This window comes from Diceros bicornis, chromosome 1, assembly GCF_020826845.1.
Source record: "Diceros bicornis minor isolate mBicDic1 chromosome 1, mDicBic1.mat.cur, whole genome shotgun sequence".
Classification (NCBI taxonomy): Eukaryota; Metazoa; Chordata; class Mammalia; order Perissodactyla; family Rhinocerotidae; genus Diceros; species Diceros bicornis.
Window position 1 is genome coordinate 51,694,996 of NC_080740.1, and position 23,897 is coordinate 51,718,892.

Consider the following 23,897-nt stretch of genomic DNA (forward strand, 5'->3'; position numbering starts at 1 on the left):
GGCGGGCCTCGCGGCTCGGCCAGAGCCCGCCCCGGCCTCGCGCCCTATGTAAGGCCGGTTGAGCGGCAGCAGGAGGTCGCGAGGCTGCTCGGTCGGCGGGCGTCCTCCAGTCCTTCCCTCGCTCGGTCACTCGGCAGGGGCCCGCGCGCACGCGCACACGCCCTTCGCGCCCCGCCCCCGCGCGCCGCCGCGTCCTCTGACCCCCGGCCACGAGCCTCTGACAGCTGAGGGCGGCATGCGGGACTACGACGAGGTGACCGCCTTCCTGGGCGAGTGGGGGCCCTTCCAGCGCCTCATCTTCTTCCTGCTCAGCGCCAGCATCATCCCCAACGGCTTCAACGGCCTGTCGGCCGTGTTCCTGACGGCGGCCCCGGAGCACCGCTGCCGGGTGCCGGACACCGCGAACCTGAGCAGCGCGTGGCGCAACCACAGTATCCCGCTGCGGCTGCAGGACGGCCTCGAGGTGCCGCACAGCTGCCGCCGCTACCGGCTCGAGACGATCGCCAACTTCTCGGCGCTCGGGCTGGAGCCGGGGCGCGACGTGGACCTGGAGCAGCTGGAGCAGGAGAGCTGCCTGGATGGCTGGGAGTTCAGCCAGGACATCTACCTGTCCACCATCGTGACCGAGGTGGGTACCAGTCCCGCGCCGGGGCCGAGGACCGGGTCATGGAGAGGACCTTTGCAGTCTTGGAGCTCGGGCGCTAACTCCATCCTGCCCCAAGGTGCGCGCTGGATGTTGTCACTCCCTCTCCCCCATCACACTACACACTGGTGATGGGCATCCTCCAGCCAGGTGGCTCGGGAACACTTTGCGAGGTGACTTCCAGCCTGATCATGCCCCTCACAGCAGGGGTGTCAGGCTGGCCACCTATCCTGTGGCCACCTTGGAGAGGGAGCCAAGAAGGCCCTAGTAGCCTCTGGTAGATGCTCTAAGGGCCTGAGTGGTCAAAGACTTCCACTAGATGAGGGTGGGAGTGTTGAGGAGCAGAGCAAGAGCTTGGGGCAAGGAGCTGTCATCCTTTTTTCCTGTAGCCTCTTGTCTGTTCAGAGAGAGAGGAAACACTCCTCTTCTTTCCTGAATTTTTAAAGTTAAAGGAATCATGTGTGTAAAACCGTCTCTTGCTCCTTTCTCCAGTTACTCCTTCCCCACCCACCCATGACAGTCTGGTCATGCCCTACAGGGAATCATTTACCTTTGCTCATGGTCAGTTGTCAGCCTTTTAGGATCGGTGCAGCTGAAGATCTGTTCAGGGTGACTTGTTGACCTGGAATGTTTTAGAGTAATCTGAGGCAATGTCGTTGGCCAGATTTAGTTAAAGCATACAACGTTAGTTCATGGGGAGTAGAGGGAAACCTTTCTCATTCCCCAGGTGCTTGGATTTTCCTTTTGGGTAGCTTTGTCTGTCCCCTGGTGACTCCGCAGTCATTAGGGCTGGTTGTGTGACTTGATGTTAACGGATCCCTGCGGATGTGCTTTGCATCTTACTCAGACGCTAGCACTCTTAATACCCTGGAGTCGCAGCAGAACTGAGCAAGCAGTGCAGTGAAAAGAGCCCTCCTTGATAGGCACTAGCGCACCCAGGTTTACCGAGTGTCAGGATCAGGGATTCGAAGATTAGGGAAGGCTTCCTGGAGGAGGAGGCCTCTCAGTGAGTCTGGGGTGTTCAGCTCAGCAGAATAGTGAGCTGAAGGCCCAGATACAAAGTTGGAAGAGCAAGAATCAACGTGGCAGGAGGCCAGAGTTCACAGGAAGGGGGCTGAAAGGGAGGGTGCACAGGTCCAGGTGTGGCATCAAACCCAGCTGAAGCCTAAAAGGGACTTCCAGGGGGTCTTGAGGCCCCTGTGAAGGTTGTCACCCTTCAGGGGAGTCTGAGAGCTGCCCCGAGAGACTCACGTGTGTGTGTGTCCTTGTATGTTTGTACATTTGATGTCCCCAGCATCTGTGCCTGCGCTCCGCATTTATGTACGAGTGTGACCTGAGCCCCACCGGCGTCTCTCAGCTAGTGACATCATTCCAGTGTCCTGAGGCGTTGTTACTTGACAAAAGAGGCCCTCAATGGAGGTAGCTGACTGTGCTTTGTCGCCCAAGAGTCCATGGAGAATCAAAACTTTTAGTCATCGCAAATCCTCGGTCCTAGCCTCACAAGCAAGTCTGCCACCCTCCTGGAAGCCAGCGAGAGCTATGAAAACAGAGGCTGCCCTCAGGTTGCAGTCAAAGGCCACAGAGGGGAAGTCATACTCCATGACACAGGAGTCCCTGCAAATTCTGCTTCTGGCTGCTCACAGAAGGGGGAGGCAGTGAAGGCAGAAGAAGCTCATGGCATCTCTTTGGATTTTACCTTGACCCCTAGGGTCCCTCGGCTTACTGTACTCTTTCGCTTGTGCTTCACTGCCCCCATCCTGCCTTCGGCTGAGAGTGGTGGTAGCACTGATGAGCTGCCAAAGGCCGGCAGTGCCAGAAGGGTCCTTGAGCTTCGTTGCTGCCAGTGTCAGCCTTTACTTTTTTATAGTTAGCCTATTTATTGAGCTGGTTCAGCAGTTTTGTAAGAGCTGTGTGCCCTTTCACCTACTTACAGGTTGTCAGTCTTTGCCAGGAGGCAAGATTAATAGGTACTTAGCCCTTTGTTTTGGGATGTTGGAATGCTTGACTTTAAACATTCAAGGCTGCTTATTCCTCTCAGACGGAACAGTCTCTGTTGGAAGCTGTTGCATTAACATTCTGATGGCCCCATTATTCTAAGGCCTGTTTTCTTTCAACCTAGACTTGGTCTGCTGACTACTGCAGCTAGTCCTATGCCTGCTAAATGTCTCCAAGCCTGCCTTGTGTCCCAAATCTTACATAGAGGTGTTTGTAAGTACACTGGTATTGAATTCTTATTCATGTTTTTCAACAGAAGATGAAAACCTCAGGTCTCCTGTTTGATTTTTTCTTCGATGAAGTTAGAGTATGTACATGCAGTACTAAACTTTGTGGTGGATTTACATCTTTGCATCTCCCTCAAATCCTGACATGATGCTGGATATAGAGAGGGTGCTCAGGAAAACTTTTGTTGAATGGATTAACGGATAATGTAAGAAATCTTCCCTAAAGTTTGAGAACTAAAGAAGAAAAGGACAGTTTAATTCATAGAAGGGAAACTTGGAAGTGGTCAAAAAGCATTGACTGAAATATTTTAAAGGAAATGTAATCCCCCACCCCATGGACTGGGGCTTCCCCTTGTAGATCTGCAACAAGGCATTGGGGTTGGCAGAAAGAAGAGGACACTACAAGGTGAAAGAGGTTGTTTTCCCATGTTTCAGCAACAGTTGGTGGTCCATGTGCTTCTAGGCGGCCCCTTCTTTGGAAACCTGGGTGATTTCTCAGGCTTCTGGGGCCACCTGCTTTTTAGTGTCTCCATAGCCCAGCCTGCAGCCAGAAAGTTTCCTTTAGAAATTCCTGGCTCTTCTGACACCCATGAGTTGGGGTCTCTTCAGCTAAGACCTGGCAGTCCTCTGCGTCCCTTTGTTCCCTGCCTGTTTCTGCTTCCCAGAAGCTTCTTGCCTCAGCCCTTGGCAGTTCTAACTCACTCCCTATTGTTCTGGAAAGCTTCTTTCTCTGGACTAGCTTTTCTATCAGCCTTATCTCACACATAGATAGTCTTGGAAGATAGGAGAGCCCCCACTGTTATCCATGAGGCCGCCTGAAGGACAAGCCACATCAACCTGGGAGATGGGGCCCAGGCTGACTCTGGAGTGGAGAGACCAGACGGACCTGGAGCTTGTGCCTCACTGCTATGCCTTTATTGACTTCTCGCACTAAAGGGAAGCTCAGACCCTCATCCCTGCCTTTGCAGCTTACGGCAAGCCAGAGAAGCCACTTGCTGGGTCTCTGAGGGCCCCTGTGCATGCGTAGTCATAGCAGACCCATCTGGCTATGAGTGGTCAGGTTAAGCCTCTCTCTAGCTAGCTGAGAACCAACACCTTGGGTCAAAGTTCTGACAGTTGACACAGGGAAGGGGGTGAGAAAGCGAAGAAAATTGTCTGTTCTAGAGATCGAAGTTCAGGGTTCATCTGGGCTTTGGGCAGCCAGGCCTGGGGACCAAGCCCCTAGGATACTGTGGTGTTCAAGGTTAACAGCTCTTTCATTCATCTACTCACTCACTCACCTGTGTACCCAACAGCTGCTGAACCTCTCTTCTGCAAGGCACTGCCGTGCATCTTAGAGGATATGGCAGCAAATACTTCTTCTCCTCCTTGCCCTGACAGCCTTGGGGCAAAGATCTGCCAATAATTGCAGCAGGAGACAGGATGAACCGTGTGTAGGAATACATGGCATTCAGTAACAGGTTGTGCTTACCTGTCTGTTTGACCGTTGATGTGCTCAGGCTAGGTACATCTCGGGGAAGAGCTCCTGCCCTAAGGGCACAGACCCTATCTCTTGTCCTTTCCAGCCAACTCGCAGGTAAGAACATTTAGTGCCACATCATCTTTCTACTTCCTGTGATTGAGAAGCAGCACCAGTTACGTACTACATACAAAAGACACAATTCTCTCTCTTTAAAAATTTTTAACAGCTTTATTGAGGTATAAATGACACAAAATAAACTGCACATAACTAAAGTGTGCAATTTGAAAAGCTTTGATGGATACGTGTGTGTGTGTGTGTGTGTATATATATATATCTCCATGAAACCATCACCACTAGAGAGGCACCCTTCTGACCAGGAAGGATGGCAAGTCTAGGCCCCTTGCCAGAGTTGCTCCCAGAGTTTTTCAGGTTGTACCTGCTTTCATAGCTCACCTAGCTGAGGGATAATGATGCCAGACTCATGACCTGAATCTTAAACCCACATATTTAGTTCTAACATTGATACCTGTTATCGTCAGCCAGTATAGCCCATCCCACGTACCAAGTGGAGGCATCAGTGAGCTGGTCTGTAGCTGCTTTAGTCATGGCTGGGGAGCCAGGAGCTCAGTATAGGAACACTAGATTGCTTTGTAAACACAACAAGCCTGGGGTACATAGCCTGGACTCTGTGGGCTTCTCATCCCTCTCTTCCTAAGGAGGATTCAGGCCAAGTCCTGGAGCCCACTGCCATCCATCTGGTGGTTGACAGGAAAGTGGATGGGTTGGGTGAGTGAGATCTAGTCCATGGCTGCCCTTGTCTTCATTTTTTGAGACCTATTACCTTTCCTGACCATACTCACAGGGCCCTGTGGCCAGTAGGAAGGAAGTGTTAACCCATATTTGCTTTTGGAGGACCCAGAGCCAGGCCCTGAGAATTGTTAAGAACTGTCAGTGGTGGATAGAGAGCCTAATTACGCAGGGGAGATATACACTTGCCCAGAATAAAGACAGGCTGGACCAAGTGGAGGAGTGAGGCAGTGGGAGCCAGAGAGATGCTCTGGGGACCCAAGATGAGTATTACAGTTGCAGAGCATACTCTGACCTGGTTTCAAGTAGCACCCAGCCTTGCCAGCCTAGAATTCTCTAGAGGCTTATATTAGGAGAACTAACGGGGGCAGGGGAGCTACATTCCCAGAACTCACTGTAGACCCCCCATGGATTTCTGGTCTAGCCCAGCTATGTCAGTGCCCAACCCTCATGAGAGACCTGTTGAGATACAGCTGCTAACTCTTTATTCATTTTTTTCATCTCTGTTGTTACGAAAGTAATGCATGCTAGCTGGGAATAGATCCCATCGTATTCAAGAGCAGCAATAGCCATTATAGAGCTATATTATAGAGCCCTGAAGCTCTGCCTAACACCCTACCCTAACGCCCAGAAGCCGGAATGCCATCACTGAGTCCCTCAGCTCTGACTCCCCTGCTGCTCCCATGCTGACTTTAGGAGCCATGAGGGCTACCCTAGGAGCACTCACCCTCCTAAAAGAGAGATGGTATCTGGGTGCTGGCACCACTGAAGCTGTGAAGGTAGGAAGGCTGCTGTAGCCTGAGCTCAGTTTCTCCCATATTCTTGCCTCCTGCTAATCTGGACTTCTTCTAGACTTAGGAGTTAGAGACCCCCAACTCTTCCTTGGAGTGGGGATCACCACCCTGTTCTCAGCCCATCCAAGGTGCGGGCTTATTCCAGAGTGGAGAGCCACCTGTGCGGCTGAGTGATCCTTATCAGCTGCGGGGGCAGGAGGACAGGGGTGTTCTTCATGTCCACCCTGAGGGCTGCCCTCTGACCCCTCTGAGGTGCCTGGAGGCTGTGTGCACACACTGCCCAGAAGGGCAGAGAGGCAGACTTGTTTTTCCCTGTGTCACTGGCCTGGAAGAGATGCTTTGTTCATACTCCCCCTGCCTCTGTTTGTTACTGGGGAGCCAGCAGGGCAGGCCAGCAGCCTCATGCCATGGAGGGCAGGCCAGCAGCCTGGTACCAGGCAAGCAAGGGTCTAAATTCCCTGGAGGGTGGCCTTCTTGGTTACTACTGAGCACCATCTCTCTGTTCTGGGAAACGTTTTTCTGGGAACCATCAAACTTCCTGTTTTGGCTTTTCTTCCTTCTTTTGGCTCCTTGTTAGGCTGGGGCAACCTCATGTCTGAGTGTTCAGCTGCTTCCCCATGCCCGCAGAACTCTTTTCACGGTAACTATAGATGGAACTACACACTGGGTGTTGGGAAACTCAAGCAGTGCAGCCTGTTCCCTACCCAAACCACTGTTTTACAAATGGGGAAATTAAGGCATAATGACAGGGAAAAATCTTGTCTGAGGTTGGATAACCGGTTAACAGTAGAGTTAGAAGCTAAAATCCAGTTTCTTGACTCCCAGATCAGAGCTCTTATCTATAATTGGGCCTAGTATTGTTGGCACAGCATCAGGGATCCCAGCTCTAAATGTCACCAGAGGGACCCAAGGGTCATTGCCCCACGGTGGGGGCTTGAGCAGAGCTGAAGGAACAGATCCAGATGGTGCATCCCAGGCCCTCTGGCCACAGTCCCTTGCTGGATGCCTTAACCCTTAGAGCCCCAGAGCTCTGCTTCAGAACCACTCCTCTGCCATTCCTGCCAGTGGCCTGAACCCCACTGAAAGGGCGCCTTGCCCGTCCACAGCCCTGGGCTTTGCCCAAATTCTCAGAAGCGGCCACGAGAGGCCTCGCCTTCTGGGTTGGCACATGGGCAGAGTACTTGCTACCTGCCTGTCTCCCCTTCTCAAATTAGTAGCAAAACAATAGAGCTGAGAGCTATGAAAAACAGAATGGGGAAGGAGCCCACTCTCCTTGTGAGGGGAACCTGCTCTCTGCCTTGCTGCCCAGATGAGCTGGTGTCTACCTAAATGAGCTCACACACCCATGCGGTAAGGTAACAGCTTGCAGGGTTGCAGGATGTTCTGATTTCATTTTCCAAGAAGCCTAAATATAAAACATTTAAAAAAAGAAGTGAGTGATACATCCCTTTGTTTCTCTTACAGTGGAACCTGGTGTGTGAGGATGACTGGAAGGCCCCACTCACGATCTCCTTGTTTTTCGTGGGTGTGCTGGTGGGCTCCTTCATTTCAGGACAGCTTTCAGACAGGTAAGGTGGGTGTTTATCTCCTGCAGCTTCAGGGCACCCCAGCACTGAGCTAGGAGCATGTACGTTCCTGGTCTTTGACTTCAGATGGCAGTGTTCTCTCAGCCCAGGGTCTTGTGTTTTAAAAGAAGGGGAAGCCACATCTATAATATAGACTCCATACCAAGTAAAGAGAGCCAACAACCTCCTCTCCCTAATTCTTGCTGAGCACAACACCCTGAGCTGAGTATATCCATGATCCAGTTGACCAGGAAATAGCCAGGATTCACTCCTGCACCAGCCTGGCTGGCTTTCCTGGGTGAGTGTGACTCTTTCATGTCCCTGAGTGTGGAAGAGGTAGACACCACACACGTACGTAAACTGTATACGTACATAGCACACTACATCTTTAGGCGGTGCCATGGATGGCTGCCACTCTATTACCAAAACCATCACCCTCTTGGCAAGGTGAGGAGATCTCACTAGCCAGTAGTGGCATGATGGACAGAACTCCTGTATCCACAGGGCTGATAACCCTTAGCTAAGAAGTCTATGGTTATGGTGCTTACTTCACAACAAGCAGGAAGTTTGTTGTTTTGACCCATAAGCAGGTTATTTGTGTAATTCCAAGGCTTTTGACTCAAGTCATCTCAAGTTCGTCTACTCTTGATGGAAATTATATGCAAAGTTTTACAGATTGTATGTGAGCATTTTTCTAGAGAAAGGTCCATAGTTTCCGTGATGTTCTCAGAGCAGTCCATTATATTGTATCTCCTTGAGCTTCAGGGTCTATGGAGAAGCCCGTGGGGAGAAGAGTGGCCTTGGCCACACTGGGTCACCCAGTGGAGAGAAGGCCCACCATCCTCCCAGCTGGTTGGGATCTCTAAGAGAGAAGTTCAGGATGAGAATGTCATCCTACGTTAAGAACAAAGCCATTTCATCCTGTGGCACAAACTCAGGGTGATATTTTGGCATGTTTGCATCTATGGATTATTGTCTTTACCTGACAAGTCTTTCCTCATGAGAAATACATGCATTTCTCACTAGATTTCTCTTTTCCTGAGCGTCATCTAGTGATTTAAAAAAAGTATAAATTCCTACACAGTCACCAGTGAGCATTAGAGAGTTAAGTAGGCCATGACCACTGATTGACGATGCTACATGAGCCTAAGACACTTGCCCCTTGGGGAAAAGGCCTTTGCTTCCCCAGATCCTTAATCTAGCTGAAGGCATCAGTTGATTACTTGTATTTATTTAACAAACACATAGAACCTAATATGTGCCAGACACTCTTATAAGCACTGTACAAATTTTAAAAAATAATAATAATAATAACAATTTAATCTTCATAACCCTGTGAAGTAGTAAGTATTATTCTCATTTTACAGATGGGGAAAATGAAACCTGGAGGAGTTAAATGACTTGCCCAGAGTCACACAGCTGGCAAGTGGCAGAGCTAGGAATTGGGCCCAGAGAGTCTTGACCCTCTGTTTTGTGTGGACTATTGTTCTAGGGCCCTGCTCTTCTAGAACTTCCCTTCTAACAAGGCAGATGTATTAAACAACTAATTGAGGGAAGTACTTGTTATCTTTTGTGGTGATATGTGATACAGAGGAGAAGTACAGGATGCTGAGAGAGAGTTTGACAGAGGGGGCCAGGCGAGGCTGCCCTGAGAAGTTGAAAGATGAGTAAAAATTAGCCAGCTAATGGAGTGGAGAGAGGAAAGAGCATTCTGGGCAGAGAGAGCAGCATGTACTTAAGCCTAGACTCAAGAAGAGGCATAGCACACTTCAGGAACTGGAAAAAAGGCCTCTGTGGTGGAGGTGTGGAGAGAGGTATAGAGATGAAGTGGTGAGGCAGGCAGAGGCCCGAGCAGAAGAGCAGGCCGGGCTTAGCAGATGACAGTTAGGCGTTTGGGCTTTAGTCACAGAGCAGTGGGGAGCTATTGTGAGCTTTTTAAAGCAAGAGTGTGACATAATCAGATTTGCATTTTTTAAGAGATTATTTGATAACTTTGTAGAGAAAGGATTGAAAGAAAGCAAGAGGGGCTGCGGAGAGACCAATTTAGAGGTTATCACAAATGATGGTGGCTTGGACTAGGCTGAGGATGGTAGAAATGGGGGGGAGTAGTAGGAGGTAAAACCAACAAGTCTTGGCTGTGGGTTTGAAGTTGGAAGTAAGCCGGGGAAGATTTCTGGCCTCCACAACCAGGTAGAGGACAACACCCTTCTCTAAGACAAAGAACTCTGGAAGAGGACCGTGTTTGTAGGAGAAGATGTTGAGTTCAATTTGAACATTCTGAATTTGGGGAGACTATGAGATTCCTAAGTGGAGAAATTGAGTATGGAGTTGGATATATGGATATGGTGCTCCATGAGAGACTTGGGTTGGAGAAACACGTTTGGAAATTGTCAGCTCATAGAACCCTTATGAAAGCCCCGAATGTGGATGAGACTGCCTAGGGAGAGTGTAGAGTGAGAAGAAGCAGTGCCCAGGACTGAGCTTAGAGGCCCTGCAAGTGGTATGGTGGGAAATCTCCTCTCACAGGGTTGAGTGGCAGCTGAGACTCAGAGCAGTTACCTTGATGTGAAGAACAAGGCGGAGGTACACCAAGTTTAGAGTTGAAACTCAATGCATTTTTCTGGGTCAACTGTGTCATGGGTTACGTAGATCTTTGTGGGCTAGCCTAAGAACCTGATTACCATGTAACTCCATGATTACCTGAGGAAAGTGTTTAAGTTCCAAAAGATCTGCTTGTAAGGAAGCAGAAAAAACAAAATTAATGAATATGTTGAGGACTACCTGAGTCTTCAGAAGGGCACGTACAGTGTTTTTCAAACTTTTGAAAAAAATGTTGTCAGCAGATTTCTTTTAGGTAGGATCGTTTAAGTCCAGTAAATGAAATAGCTCAAAGTGTGGCTGTTCTGACTGTAGCCCCTGCCTTCAGCTCCCAACGCCACCCCTCAAGCTTGTCTGCACCCCCATGGGAGGCCCAGGGCTCTGTGGGATGGAGTTTCTGATCTCATTACTACTTCCAAGTAAGCCAGTTCAAAAACCTAAGCCAAACAAATGACCTAAGAGCAATAAATTCATGCCCTCAACTTGCCTAGGATATTAACAGTCATTTTTTATATAGAACAGAGGTTTATTAGCCTTCTTTCTGGCGTATGAATAAGCCTGAAATTCAAGAGCAATTAATATAATCCTGGATTATCAAAGCATTTTATCTGTCATTATTGAGTTACTTTTATGTGCGTGAATTACAAGAGAGGCACAACCCTGGGAAGAAGTAGACTGATATTTCCTGTTTTTGTAGGCATGTGTGTGTTTGATGTTTTGTTGACAAAAGTGAGTGTTGAAAAGTGAGCGTTTCTGGCCCCCGACCCCGGACTGCCAAGGACTGGTGCTATGTAAGAGTTTCTGGGTCTTTCTCTTCCCTGCCATCCCAGGGAGCCCTTGAGAAGGGAAAGCCGGGGTAGAGGTCACACCTGTCTGCCTGTAGTAAGGGACTGGCCGTTGCTTGGCATGTAGGGTGCTCTTGTTACAGAACCACGCAGGGGGCGTCAGAGTCTCCTTCTAGACCAGGGTTTCTCAACCTTGCCACTATTGACATTTTGAGCCAGAGAATTATTTGTTGTAGGGGCCTATCTTGGGTATTTTAGGATGCTTAGAACATCTCTGGCCTCTACCAACTAGATGCCAGTAGCACCAAAAAACAAAGCCTGTGGCAGGGAGGAGAAGCACCAGACTCTAATATGGCTGCAAGGACTTGTGAGTTTGGCTCCTGCCCACCTCTGCAGTCTTCTGTTGAACAGCTGATGCCAGCCACCTGGCTCCTCATGCTCATCATGCCCCCTACAGCCACAGTTGTGTGTGCTCTTCTCACAGTCTGGAGCATTCTTCACCCCACCCCACCCCACCCCACCCCCGTGGCCTTCCTTGACCATACAGGCTAAGTCAGAGTCCCTGGTTTACATTACCTGGTTCCTTGTCCCTTTCCTTGATAGCACCAATCAGAAATTGTTAAATAAGAGGTGTTATCATATGATTAAAGTTGGTCTCCTATCCCTTCCTCCCCCTTGTCAACAACTACTTTTCCTTTGGGTCTCATCTCAGTGTCCCATCATTAGGGAGTCCTTCCCTGAATGCCCACGTCCCTAATCCCTACCCGCAGCCCAGGGTATGTTCCTTTGTTGTGTCCCTTGTGGACCTGGGTGCTGATCCCTCAGTGATTGTTGCAGTGTGTAACTATACATTCAGTAGTGTGGTTATTTGATTAAATGTGTTTGCCATCTGTCTCACCAACTATAGACCATAAGCTCCTTAAGGGCAGAAACAGCATCTTTTCTTATTCAGATATATCCCTGATGCATAGTATATAATAGATGTTCAAATAAACATTCATTGAATGAAAACAGGGGTTAGCCAGCCCTGACTCAAGCTGAATCTGTTAGGTCGAATGAACTAGGTTGACTTGTTCCTCCCTGTTTGTGGCACTGTCTTTAAAACCAAAAAAAAAAACCAACATTTAAAAAAATTTTTAAATGAACACAGATACACAAAACATGGAACAAATGTGTGGCTTTATGAATTATTCCAGGGAAATAACCTTGTGACTACCACCAAGTAAAAAAATAGAACTTTGCTGGCCACCAGGAAGCCCCATCTGTGTGTCCCATCCCAAGCCTCTCTCCCCCGTAAGTGACCACTAGCCTGACTTTTATAATAATCACTTCTTTGTAGGTTTTTTGTAGTTTTATCATTGAAATATGCATCCTTAAACAAAACTTTAGTCTTGCCCACTTGAAAATTGGAGATGTCTTTTAGTCTACTTTAATGTAAGGGATTCTCCCTCCATCCCTTTCTTTGCCTTACAGTTTATCTTTTGAAGAACCCTGGGCTGTTCCACCTGTAGAATTTCCCAGTCTGGACTTTGCTGATTGCACACTCAGGGTGCAGTTCAGCACATTCCTCTTTTCTCTGCATTCTTGCAGATTGGCAGCTGGATCTAGAGACGTGATCAGATTCAGGTTCAGACCCTTTGTCAAGACTGCAGCAGTCACGCAACGTTCAATTGTCTCTTCTTGTGACGTTAGCAGTCATTGAAACATAATGCCCATATCTGTTCATTCACTAGCAGTTGTAAAATGGTGATGTTCCAATTTTATCATTTCTTTTCCACTTAATAATTGGAATACTTTTATAAAATGATAACTTCCCCTCATCTATTATTGGTTACTGTTCACATAGTTTACATAGGAAAGTCAAGATAAATGTTTCTTACCCTTATTTACCAGTTTTCATTTATAATGAATTATTTCTCCATCATCCTCCAAAGTAAACTGTTTCTTTTTAAAGATACTTTATGAATGTATAGATTTAAGCATAATGAATGTGTTTCAATCCCTTGCAATTATTATCATAATTCTGGTACTGCCTTTTGGGCAACCCTGGTGCCCAGGCTGCATATTGCTCTTGGGTAGTGGGAAGGGGGAATAACCACATAGGGACTGGGAGACTGGGACTGTCCCTGCCCCGGGTGCCCTGGCAGCACGATCCTCGACCCCTCCCTAAATGGCTGTGGGAAGTCCCTCTTGGTGGAGCCCATTCCTGCCGCCTTCTCCCAGCTGGTTCTCTGTCACTCTCCTTTCCTTCCCAGGTTTGGTCGGAAGAACGTGCTATTTGTGACCATGGGCATGCAGACAGGCTTCAGCTTCCTGCAGGTCTTCTCAAAGAACTTCGAGATGTTTACCGTGCTGTTTGTCCTTGTAGGCATGGGCCAGATCTCCAACTATGTGGCAGCATTTGTCCTGGGTATGGCCTTCAAGTTGGAGTTGAGTACTTGATCCTGTGTTTCACCACCATCCCACCACCCACCTTCTGGAAACAGCTGTGATGTCCCTCAGGAGGACGTGGTCTCTAGCAACACCTACCAGGGCTTCTCAGTGAACTCAATTTGCAGGCAGGGAAACTGAGCCCGCCAAGTACCCGGCCTTGGATCCCCAGCAGCACAGTAGCCTGATTGCTGAATTCCAGTTCTTTTCTGGCCTCTGAGGTGTGGCACCGTGGTCTCGTTAGTACTTGATGGCCATTTTACTAGAACTCACCGAAGATTATCCATTAAAAAAAGGGCCTGCCACTGCCCAGGGCTGAGGTAGCTAAGGAGAAAGAGAGGCATGACATGAAGAGCTGGGGCCATGATTGGCAGGCTCACCAAGGAAGAAAACTGCTGCTTCTGCAAAACACTGTGGCTAATGAAATTGACTGGCAGGAATGAATTGAGAGGAATGGGCTTTAGTCACGTGACCTTCAGGGTTTTAATTCAAAGTACACACTGCAGGGGTTTGGCCTGTTCTCACTGAAAAGTTGCCAGTCTCACTGTTTGGAGGAATCTAAATTTAGCTTATTGGTGTTTGGGTTCCTTGGGTTGTATTGTTGAAAGAATTATTTCTTTCTTTTTACTTCTAATAGAATATTTTTTCCTTAAAGGATAATAGCATGTGCGGCCTCAGTAATGGCTTCCCCTTTAATGAATTCTTCCTCACGTGAGGATTAAATTTGGGGGCCTAATGTGGCATCTTTGGCTTGTGATCAGGAAGTGATGAAATTGTCATGCGAGAACTGTGGCTGAGGGGCCTGAGAGGCCACCATGAGGCACCCCCAGCAGATGGTCAGACTGGACTGGGTTCAGAATCCTGTCCCTCCCTTGGGTTTGGAAACTTAAAGATAATTCTGGTTGTTTTCTTGTCTGGGTATTGAAAATCATACAATAGAAGATTAACAAGCAACGAACCTAAATTAAAATGCTAACATGAATCCTCCCTTGTTTTGAACAGGAACAGAAATTCTTGGCAAGTCAGTTCGTATTATATTCTCCACGTTAGGAGTGTGCATATTTTATGCATTTGGCTACATGGTGCTGCCACTGTTTGCTTACTTCATCAGAGACTGGCGGATGCTGCTGCTGGCGCTGACGGTGCCAGGGGTGCTGTGCGCCATACTCTGGTGGTGAGTGTGGCCCTGTGCCCAGTGGAGCCCACTGGCAGGATGTCTTCTGTCTGGCATTCACTAGGGGGAAGCAGCAACCCACAAATCCCTATTTGGGCTCCCAGAGACAGAAAGTATAAATTATTTACAAGTTGTTTCAGAATCTTTTCTCCACACTCCGAAAATCCAAAAACAAAACAAAACATAACAGAATCCCAAGACATCAACAGACTTGTTCTCAGCCCTGTGCTGGGTTGATTGGAGTGTAGGAAAAGGAAGAAGCAGTAGCTGTGGGATGATAGGCTCTAGCATGACCTCCAGGAAGTCATCAGACCGCAGGACAAGACAGCTTAGCCCCTGGTTCTGGCTCTGTGTTGCCTAGGCCTTGTGCTGCGGTCACTGGGAGAAGAGGGAGAGCACTGGAAGTAAGAGTCCTCAGGGTGGCTGCATGGAGGAAGCCAGGATCCATCTCAGCCTCCAAGATAGAGGAGTTGGAAGGCACAGAGGAGGCCATTCCATACCAAGAGAGGGAACACAGCAGAGGGGCTGAGACGGGGAATCGCTTCTTGCAGGTGGGAATGGTGAGATCACTGGCCCACGTGGAGCTGAGGGCATTTCAGAGCATAGTTGGAGAGCATACAGAGCACATCATGGGTCCTGGTCATGACTGAAGGGCAAGGGCTACCTGGTAAGGTAGAAAGTAAGATCCACAAAGTCTGAAAGTACCTAGGTGCCTTGATAAACACAGGTAGAGAGTTTGACAAGTCAATTGGATGAATCAGGGGTGGAGGAGTTAGGAAAAAGTAGAGGCCAAGAGGCCAGTGCAGAAGCTTCTATGGATGTCAAGGACAGGCAGAAGAGTACAGCAGGGCCAGGGTCTGGGCTGGGCGGAGCCCACCGCAGAAGCCAGGCTTCAGGAGCCCATCTTGTGCCTGTCTCCTTGGCGTCCAGCAGGTGGCACTACCGCTCTTGCTCTTCAGAATTGGAGGCGGCCAGCCAGTGGATGAATCCCATTGTGGTGGGCAGGCCCCTCCAAATTTTGTATACTTCATTGTACTCAAAAGCTCACACTTCAGATGATTCCTGGGTGTGCTATGGACCATCTCTTTGCTTCTGGCTTAGAAACACCAAACATTCCCCAAACCTAGCTCTTGTCTGAAACCCCATAATCCATATCCACCTTTGCTACATGTGGTCTGCTGGGCAGCTATTGGGCAGGAAAGCCTCAGTGAGATTGCTCCTTGTACTTCCAGGTTCATCCCTGAGTCCCCCCGATGGCTTATCTCTCAGGGACGATTTGAAGAGGCAGAGGTGATCATCCGCAGGGCTGCCAAAATCAATGGGATTGTTGCACCGTCAACCATCTTTGACCCAAGTGAGGTAAACACTACGTGGAAGCTGGTGGGAGGGTCTTGGTGACCATGATTTTAGGGCAGTACCACACAGCCCTGAAGCCCTCCCTTCACACAGGGGCCCGGCCCTCTCGCTGCCTGAGCTGCAGCTGCCCCCAAGGCAGGCTCTGTTGTAATGCAGAAGTTCAGGGGCCGGCGGCCCTATGATGTAGGGGTTAAGTGCGTGCACTCCACTGCTGGCGCCTGGGTTCGGATCCTGGGCGCGCACCGACACACCGCTTGTCAGGCCATGATGTGGCGGCGTCCCACATAAAGTGGAGGAAGATGGGCCTGGATGTTAGCCCAGGGCCAGTCTTCCTCAGCAAACAGAGGAAGATTGACATGGATGTTAGCTCAGTGCTGATCTTCCTCTCAATAAAAAAAATTCTAAAATTCAGAAGTTGAGGAGAAGGTGCCAGCTGCCTAAATCTCTTCACCTTTCCCATGGATTTTAGGTTTTCATACTTCATATACTTCTTTTCTAGGCAATTATATAGTTTAACCATTACTTTTAATAATAAACACTCTTTATGAGTAACAGGCCTTTTATTAAGTTGGCATTTTGGAGCATCACTGTTTCTTATATCTTAGGTAGTTTCTCAAAAAAATAATGCATTACATAAAATATGAAGCAAAAATAGATTTGGAGTTAGAAATGTTCATTCTCCTTCTGCCCACGGATGGTTAGTTGTTGCGCATTATCTTGGAGCCAGGTCCTTTTGGATATCTGCCCTTCCCCCTAGCCCACCACTCCCTTCAAACCCTGTTCTCACAGCCATGAGTAATTTCTTGGCTCTGCCTGATTCCTAGGTCTTGTTTCTCCTTCCTGTTCCCTCTCCTTCCAGCCTCTGCAGCAGGCAGTTTTCCTCAGTCTCATGACTACGAGAAGAGGGTAAAAGTTGTAATTGCTGGCTGTTGGGGTTCTGGACTGTGTCTCTGATCTGACAGGAAGACAAGGGACTGGCTGTGAGAACAGCCACCAGCAGTCCTGCTGAAGTATTTGCGGAGGGCATGTTAGAGAGGCTCGAGACTCAAGATGCGGACTTGGGCTTGGGAAAGAGAGACTACTCACTCTAGGCAAAGAAGCCGCTGGCCACTGCCGGCCCTGCCTGCCTCACAGTTAAGTGGTGGCCCAGCAACAACTCCCATCCAGCACGTACTGGAAGGGGTCAGGGCAGGAGTAGATGGCTGGGAGGGCTTTTAAGTGAGGTAGCTTTGGTGGCTTTTCAGGGAGGGGTCAATCTGAGGGAACCCATAAGCCCTACTGGCACCTTTGAGGAAATGAGGCTATTTCAGGGGATCCATTAAGTCAAAAGTTGACCTTTTGTTGAACCATTAACTCAGGAAAAACAAACTCCAAAGCTGGGTCTGCTTAAGAAAGCAACATCAGTGTGTTTAGACATGTGGTTTATTAATGTCCTTGGCTGTGCTGAATTTCATGGGAAGTTACTCTGGGTGAAGTTGAGGTCAATTTTCCTGTTTTTCTATCTGAAATTTTTTTCCTTGGAAGTAGACCAGTAACTACATGGTATGAGGACTCAAAACATTAATTCTTTTAAAATATCACATCAGTAAATTACATAGCCAGTTTCTCTCTCTGACCCAGAGGGCAGGGAGCCAGCCTTGGGAAGGGATGCTCAGAGGCCTCCCTGGAATGTGGCCACTGACAGAGGCTGAAAGTGGTGCCGTGAGGGAGTTGACAGCTTGCACCTCTGCCTTGGCTACATCCCCTGAGGGACTGGTCACCTACTTTTCCTCCTCATTCTTGTTCAATAATTTATTATGGACAAGGCCTGGGGAAGCCTTCTGCAGCCCAAGATACAGTCACTGTACTTACTTTTCTTTTCAAGAAACAAACACAAAGCACTCCCCAACTGGGAAATGCAGAAAGTTAAGATGCTAGGGTTTCGGGTATGTTATTGGATCTCTGACTCTCTGATCTTCTCTCCCTCCCATACCCTTGTCATATCGTTCCTGCAGCTAGAAGACCTGAGTGCCAAGAAGCAGCAGTCCCACAGCATTCTGGATCTGCTCCGAACCCGGAATATCCGAATAGTCACCGTCATGTCTATAATTCTGTGGTGCGTAAGCAAGACCTATCTGAGGCTTCCAGAAAAAGCTTCTGGCAGTGGCTGTCAGCCCTCTCGTTTGCAGACATGTCTCAGACCAAAAGTGAAAGCCTATGTCATCCGAAAGTGCAAAGTATGTGCCTTGTAATGAAAGAAATGGGTACATCACAATTCTTTTTTTTTTTTTTTTTGGTGAGGAAGATCGACCCTGAGCTAACATCTGCCAATCCTCCTCTTTTTGCTGAGGAAGACTGGCCCTGGGCTAACATCCAGGCCCATCTTCCTCCACTTTATATGGGACGCCGCCACAGCATGGCTTGCCAAGTGGTGCGTCGGTGCACATCTGGGATCCGGGCCAGCAAACCCTGGACCCCTGCAGCAGAGTGCGTGCACTTAACCACTTGCGCCACGGGGCCGGCCCCATATCACAATTCTTAACTTAATGGAATCTTAGAAAAGGAGAATGAAAATTGTCATGGGGGCTTTTTTAAGACATATGGGATCTTTGGGGATCCCTCCAGGTCCTGAGGTCAATCCTTGCTCACTTTGGGTCCTAGTTTAGTTGTTCCTGTCCCCTGTGCCTCAGCCAGTGACTGAGGAGGACAAGTGAGGCCTTTAAGAAGAATCTAAGTGAAGATACCATGTCCTTTCGGTTACAGAGTCTGCTAAGTACTTTCTGGAAATGTGGAAGCAGGACCTTCTCCCTCTGGGATGTTCAGACACTGTCCTGGAAGCAGGGCCGTGACCTAGTTGTTCTCGTCAGGTTCCTTCTAACGAGGCATGTCAGCAGGTGTATCAGGAAGGGATTTGTGAGTTACCAGAGAGGGAACACATCTGAATGCCTGGATAGTGTTTGCTCAGTTGCCAGAGCCTTGGGATTAAGGTGACTGCCTGAGGCTGCTGGGTGAGGAAGGCAGACTTCATCCTGGAGTACTTACTACTAGAGTCAACCAGCCTTGGGGCAGACAACCATTTTGCTGGGGGGGGGGCAGGGGGGGGTACTATGAATCACCCATTTCCAAGGAATGGCCCAGGATCCCTCAGGGCAGTGCACTGTCCCTGAGTCGGCCTCACACAGGACCAGTGTGCAGCCTGCACCACAGACTTGCCAGCCTGTGATGAGTCACCCATTCTGTGGTTCACCCAGGTGCACCTCCTGCTCTGGATTTCCCAGGGACTCCTGCACATGCCTTTTCCCCTGATTGTACCAGCCTGGGTTTCCCCCGCAGATGAGTCAAAAACAGTCTAATCCATAAAGGTCCATTTTGCCAAAGAGAGTTGATCATCAATAGAGAGAATGCCTGCTGGTGACAGGGTCCAGGCCAGGGACACTGGGGGGCATGCAGATGAGAGGCGATGTGTCCCCGCCATTAGGAGCTCCCTCTCCTCTCCCTGAGCACAGTGGGGTTGGGGTCAGCTGCCTCTGGCCAGCCTTTTCCTGGCTGGTTGCCACAGGGGGTCTGCTAGGGGCTTTCTCCAAATGCTTGACCTAATGATTGTTCCTTATTTTATCTTATCCCTCCAATCCTATCACAGCCCACTTGATACCTGCTTCCTTACACATTTCCCAGCTCCTTTTGCAATTGCTGGATTTGGGGAGGTTCAGAGAGGAGGGAAGTAGGCTTTTGTGAGTGCTTCAGCTTAGGATTTTTAAAGCTGAAAGGCAGGTTGGAGTCCCCCCCACCCCCCAACAAAGTGAATCTATCTGAATTATATAAGCCTTTTTGCTGAGACTCTTTATGTCTGGAATGCTTTGAAAGTGCTCCAGCCCACAGTTCACCGTGGGCTGGGGGAGGTTATCGTTTGTTCTGAGAAGTAAGACTCAGGGTTCAATCTGCTGCCCTCCTGGTGAGGATGGTTCTGGATTTTCTGCAATAATTGTATTGTAAAAGTTGTCCAGGTTGGGAGGCACGTGGATGCTGCTTCTCCAGCTTTCCCCTGCACTCTCTTTCAGGCTGACCATATCCGTGGGCTATTTCGGGCTTTCCCTTGATACTCCTAACTTGCATGGGGACGTCTATGTGAACTGCTTCCTTTCGGCAGTGGTTGAAGTCCCAGCATACGTGTTGGCCTGGCTGCTGCTACGGTATCTGCCCCGGCGCTATTCCATGGCCACTGCCCTCTTCCTGGGCGGTGGCGTTCTTCTCTTCGTGCAGCTGGTGCCCCCAGGTAGGGACCATGTGCATCTGCGGCCTGGGGTCTTCGTTGAGTCACTCAGTCTCTACCAGGCTCTCTCCCCCAGTTAAGAAAGAGAATACTATCACAGCATCACAGCTCACCTGCATATCTGCATTCTTGGCCAAAAAAATCAAAAGCAACTGTCTCCTGGGACCAGATCATGGCCTGGGGCTTTGGGGGAGTGGGGAGAACATCTATAAAGGGGAGGAAAGAGAGCCAGCCCTATTACTTTTTAATCTGGCCCTGTCTTAGTCATTTATTTATTCAACAAGTAGCTATGGAGTGCCTGCTGTGGGCTCGGCACTGTGCTTGGGGCTAATGATGCAGAAGTAAACGAATCTGGCAGACCCAGGCCCTCCTGGAGCTCACACGCTAATTGAGAAGACAGAAGACAAACAAGTAAATAAGATGCTTAATATAGTACAGATGGTGTTACCTTTTATAATGACGATAAAGGACAGTGGAGAGCTAGTTTATAGATAGTGGTCATGGACAGTGTCCCTGAAGAGGGGGCAGTTGAGCAGAAATGTAGATGAAATGATAGAGAAGGCCATGAAAAAGTCTAGGAGAAGAGCATTTCAGGCCAAAGAAACAGCAAAGGCAAAGACCCTAAGGAGGGAATGAGCCTGGCATGTTTGAGGAGAAAGAGAGAGCTGGTAAGAGATGAAGAGAGGGAGAAGGGAGGGGCCAGGTCACAGAGTAGGTCTCACAGGCCGTTAACAGGATTTTATCTTTAAAATTGTCTTGGTATCCCACACATGGGTAGAAGGCAGCCCTTTTGGACAATTCATAGAACAGTTTATGGATCTTCATATGACCATCATGGTACCCAGAGTTGTCCGTGTACCCATGGATTTGGGGGCCTCTGGTGATCATTTGTGGGCCCCTGAGGCTGGCCACACTCTGCACAGGAACAGCCCCCACTGTAGCCAGGCAGAGGAGCCCAGGAATGTATGCAGAAGTTCACACCAGTGCTCAGGATAACCCACAGGTCACTCACAGCGTCTCCTCACGGGCACAGCAGCAGAACAGATCAGAGGATAGTTCTGAGGGTCTGCTGTCTGTGAATTGTGGAGGTCTGAGTAGAATGAAGGCATGAATGAGTTAGAATTGAACTCCCCATTCATCCATGAGTCATTAGTCAATTCCATAGTGCCTACAACATGAGGTTCTAGGGTGCCAGCTGACCCCTTGACAGACATGTCATTAACGACTTCTAGACTTGAAAGCAGGTTTATTTGGGCTATTGAGGGGCTCACTCTGGTGGTCTTTAGGCTGAGGAGAAGAGCATGTCCTCACACAGCTGCAGGTCCCCGGCTCTTCTCAGTAATCAACTTGGAGGGACATCTTGGCTATAGCCCCTTATCTCACAGCAGAAAGTTATAGAAACTGACTCCCCCCCCGCCCCCCCAAAAAAGGGGAGAGAGTATATTTGTTTCAGGCAAAAAAGAAACAGAACTCTCATTAGCAGTGTACTTTGGGTTGGTGCCTTCTCCTAGTTTCTTCCCTTTGCCTCTCCAGACTTGTATTATTTGGCTACAATCCTGGTGATGGTGGGCAAGTTTGGAGTCACTGCTGCCTTTTCCATGGTCTACGTCTACACAGCTGAGCTGTACCCCACAGTGGTCAGAAACATGGGCGTGGGAGTCAGCTCCACAGCCTCCCGCCTGGGCAGCATCCTGTCTCCCTACTTCGTTTACCTCGGTAAGTCCCATGGGCCGAGGGCACGCAGGAGAGATGGGTGGAGGCACTAACTGGCTTTAATGTGTGCTGGGGATGGCTTGTTAACAGGAAAACAAGCACACATAGCAAATGGGATCATCCAGTACTGGATCTATGCCTGGAGAAGGTTCTGGTCCAGGTGCACTGTTGGGGAGGCACTCACTTGTAAATGGAAAATGACCTATATGCTAGCGAGAAGTTGATGAGAAGAGTAGACAGATTTCTGTTTTAGCCATCCCAGGCTTTCCATTAGAGAAATCAATTCCCTTATCCTGATAAACTGCAGAGTGGTTTAGGGAGCCAATGTACTTAATTGGGGAAGTTTCTCCTTGGAATCCGAGTTTAAAAGAAACATGAAGGGAAAGATGTCCATTCAAGAGGTCTGAGGATCTAAGAATGATTGTAACTTGGAGACCTTTACACAGTGGTTTTGTACTGTGTAAGGATCTGCCTTGTGCCCTTTTATGTAACAGGGCACAAATTTTCTCTTCCCAAAATTATTTCCTCATGGCAGCTGCTGTTCCCCTGCACATTTCTGGCCAGCACATCTTTGGGGAGGGGTGGCACCCACCTTGAGAGTACCCAGAGTGCTTGTGAACATGCTACATACATCTGACAAGCAGAAACAACTTTTTATCTGGCCTTCAAGCAGGCAAATCGAGCGGATTGTGACACATCTGGAGAGGCAGAGGAGTTATTCCTGTCCCTGGAGGGCTACTTCAAGTTCCTTGGAAATCCAACATTGGGAAATAGGAAGAGTAATCATGGCTCGGCCCCTCCTCCCCGTCAGTACCCCTCCCCTGCACCGGGAGGCACTCCTGGACCTCTGGGCATGTCTGTGCCAATTTTGGGTTCTGAGACCGGTCTAGGTGCCAGATTCCAATCTGACAGCTTAGTCTGTGGGAGATGCTGAGGCTGAGAAGGCAGGTGATCCCATTTAGAGTCCTGGAGCACAAAGGGAGGAAGGGAGACCAAGTCTAACTGCACCCCTGGCTTGGGACTCTGTGTGCTTTGCCCTAGGTGCCTACGACCGCTTCCTGCCCTACATTCTCATGGGAAGTCTGACCATCCTGACAGCCATTCTCACCTTGTTCCTCCCAGAGAGCTTCGGCACCCCCCTCCCAGACACCATTGACCAGATGCTAAGGGTCAAAGGGTAAGGAGGCCTCCTGCTCCACAATGTTGACGCACTGGGTCTGGGCCTGGCAGAGAGTTCCCCACAAAGTCTCAAACACCATGGACTAGTTTATCCATCAGAGGGTTAGAAATGGCAAGGTGCTTACCGTTGATCCTCTCTGGTCTGACCCAGACCACCATGTCACCATACACATCTCCATAGCAACAGCAGCTCTAGGATAGTGCAGAGACTAGGAGAAATCTTGCAGAATCTGCCCTATGATTTTTTTTCCCCTTAGTGAAATATCCTTAGTTCTGGGTTTTGTTTGTCTGTTTTGAGACTTGTAGACATCTTTTTTATGATTTGTTACTAACATTTGTTTTTCTTGTTTTTATAGAATGAAATATAGGCAAACCCCAAGCCACACAAGGATGTTAAAAGATGACGAAGAAAGCCCCGCAATCCTTAAAAGCACAGCCTTCTAATAGAACCTCCAGTAAGTGAGAAAGTGAAGAGGAAAGACTGTCTTGTCGGAAATGGCTTGGGCAGACACCGAGTCCTGCAGGAGCAAAGGTCTTTGCTGTTCATTCTTTTGACCCTTTGACTTGCTCGTGGATGGACACCCAGACTCAGAGGCTGCATATCGTCCTAGAACACCACCTTCCCTCCAGGGACACTGTGGCTACCGACAGACAACTTTGGATAAGTCCTAACTATTACAGTGATGGACTTGGCACTTCCTAAGAAGTTAACTATTCACTAGAACCACTGTGGCTACCGACAGACAACTTTGTATAAGTCCTAACTATTACAGTGATGGACTTGGCACTTCCTAAGAAGTTAACTATTCACTAGATTCTATTCACTAGAATCCCTAGTGGTTCACTAGAACCACTGGGATTTGGAAGAATATGAGAGGCATCTGCTAAATTTACATTTTAATTTCAGACTGCCCGAAGAG

The 23,897-nt window shown here is 48.8% G+C and overlaps 1 protein-coding gene across 2 annotated transcripts; it reads left to right on the forward strand.

The window, feature by feature from the left end:
• Nucleotides 1-78: 78 nt before the first annotated feature.
• On the forward strand, nucleotides 79-23,675 carry LOC131404961 (organic cation/carnitine transporter 2). 2 transcript variants are annotated; one of them, XM_058540208.1, is made up of 10 exons: nucleotides 79-628; nucleotides 7,393-7,496; nucleotides 13,132-13,286; nucleotides 14,309-14,480; nucleotides 15,713-15,839; nucleotides 17,831-17,931; nucleotides 19,874-20,088; nucleotides 21,619-21,801; nucleotides 22,840-22,975; nucleotides 23,334-23,675. In XM_058540208.1, the coding sequence occupies exons 1-10, from the start codon at nucleotides 236-238 to the stop codon at nucleotides 23,419-23,421; spliced, it is 1,674 nt and encodes a 557-aa protein (XP_058396191.1). In that variant the 5' UTR covers nucleotides 79-235; the 3' UTR covers nucleotides 23,422-23,675. The 2 variants fall into 2 exon arrangements, with proteins under 2 accessions (XP_058396191.1, XP_058396200.1); XM_058540217.1 differs by lacking the exon at nucleotides 22,840-22,975 and having other exon boundaries at nucleotides 23,334-23,406.
• The last annotated feature ends 222 nt before the right edge of the window (nucleotides 23,676-23,897 follow it).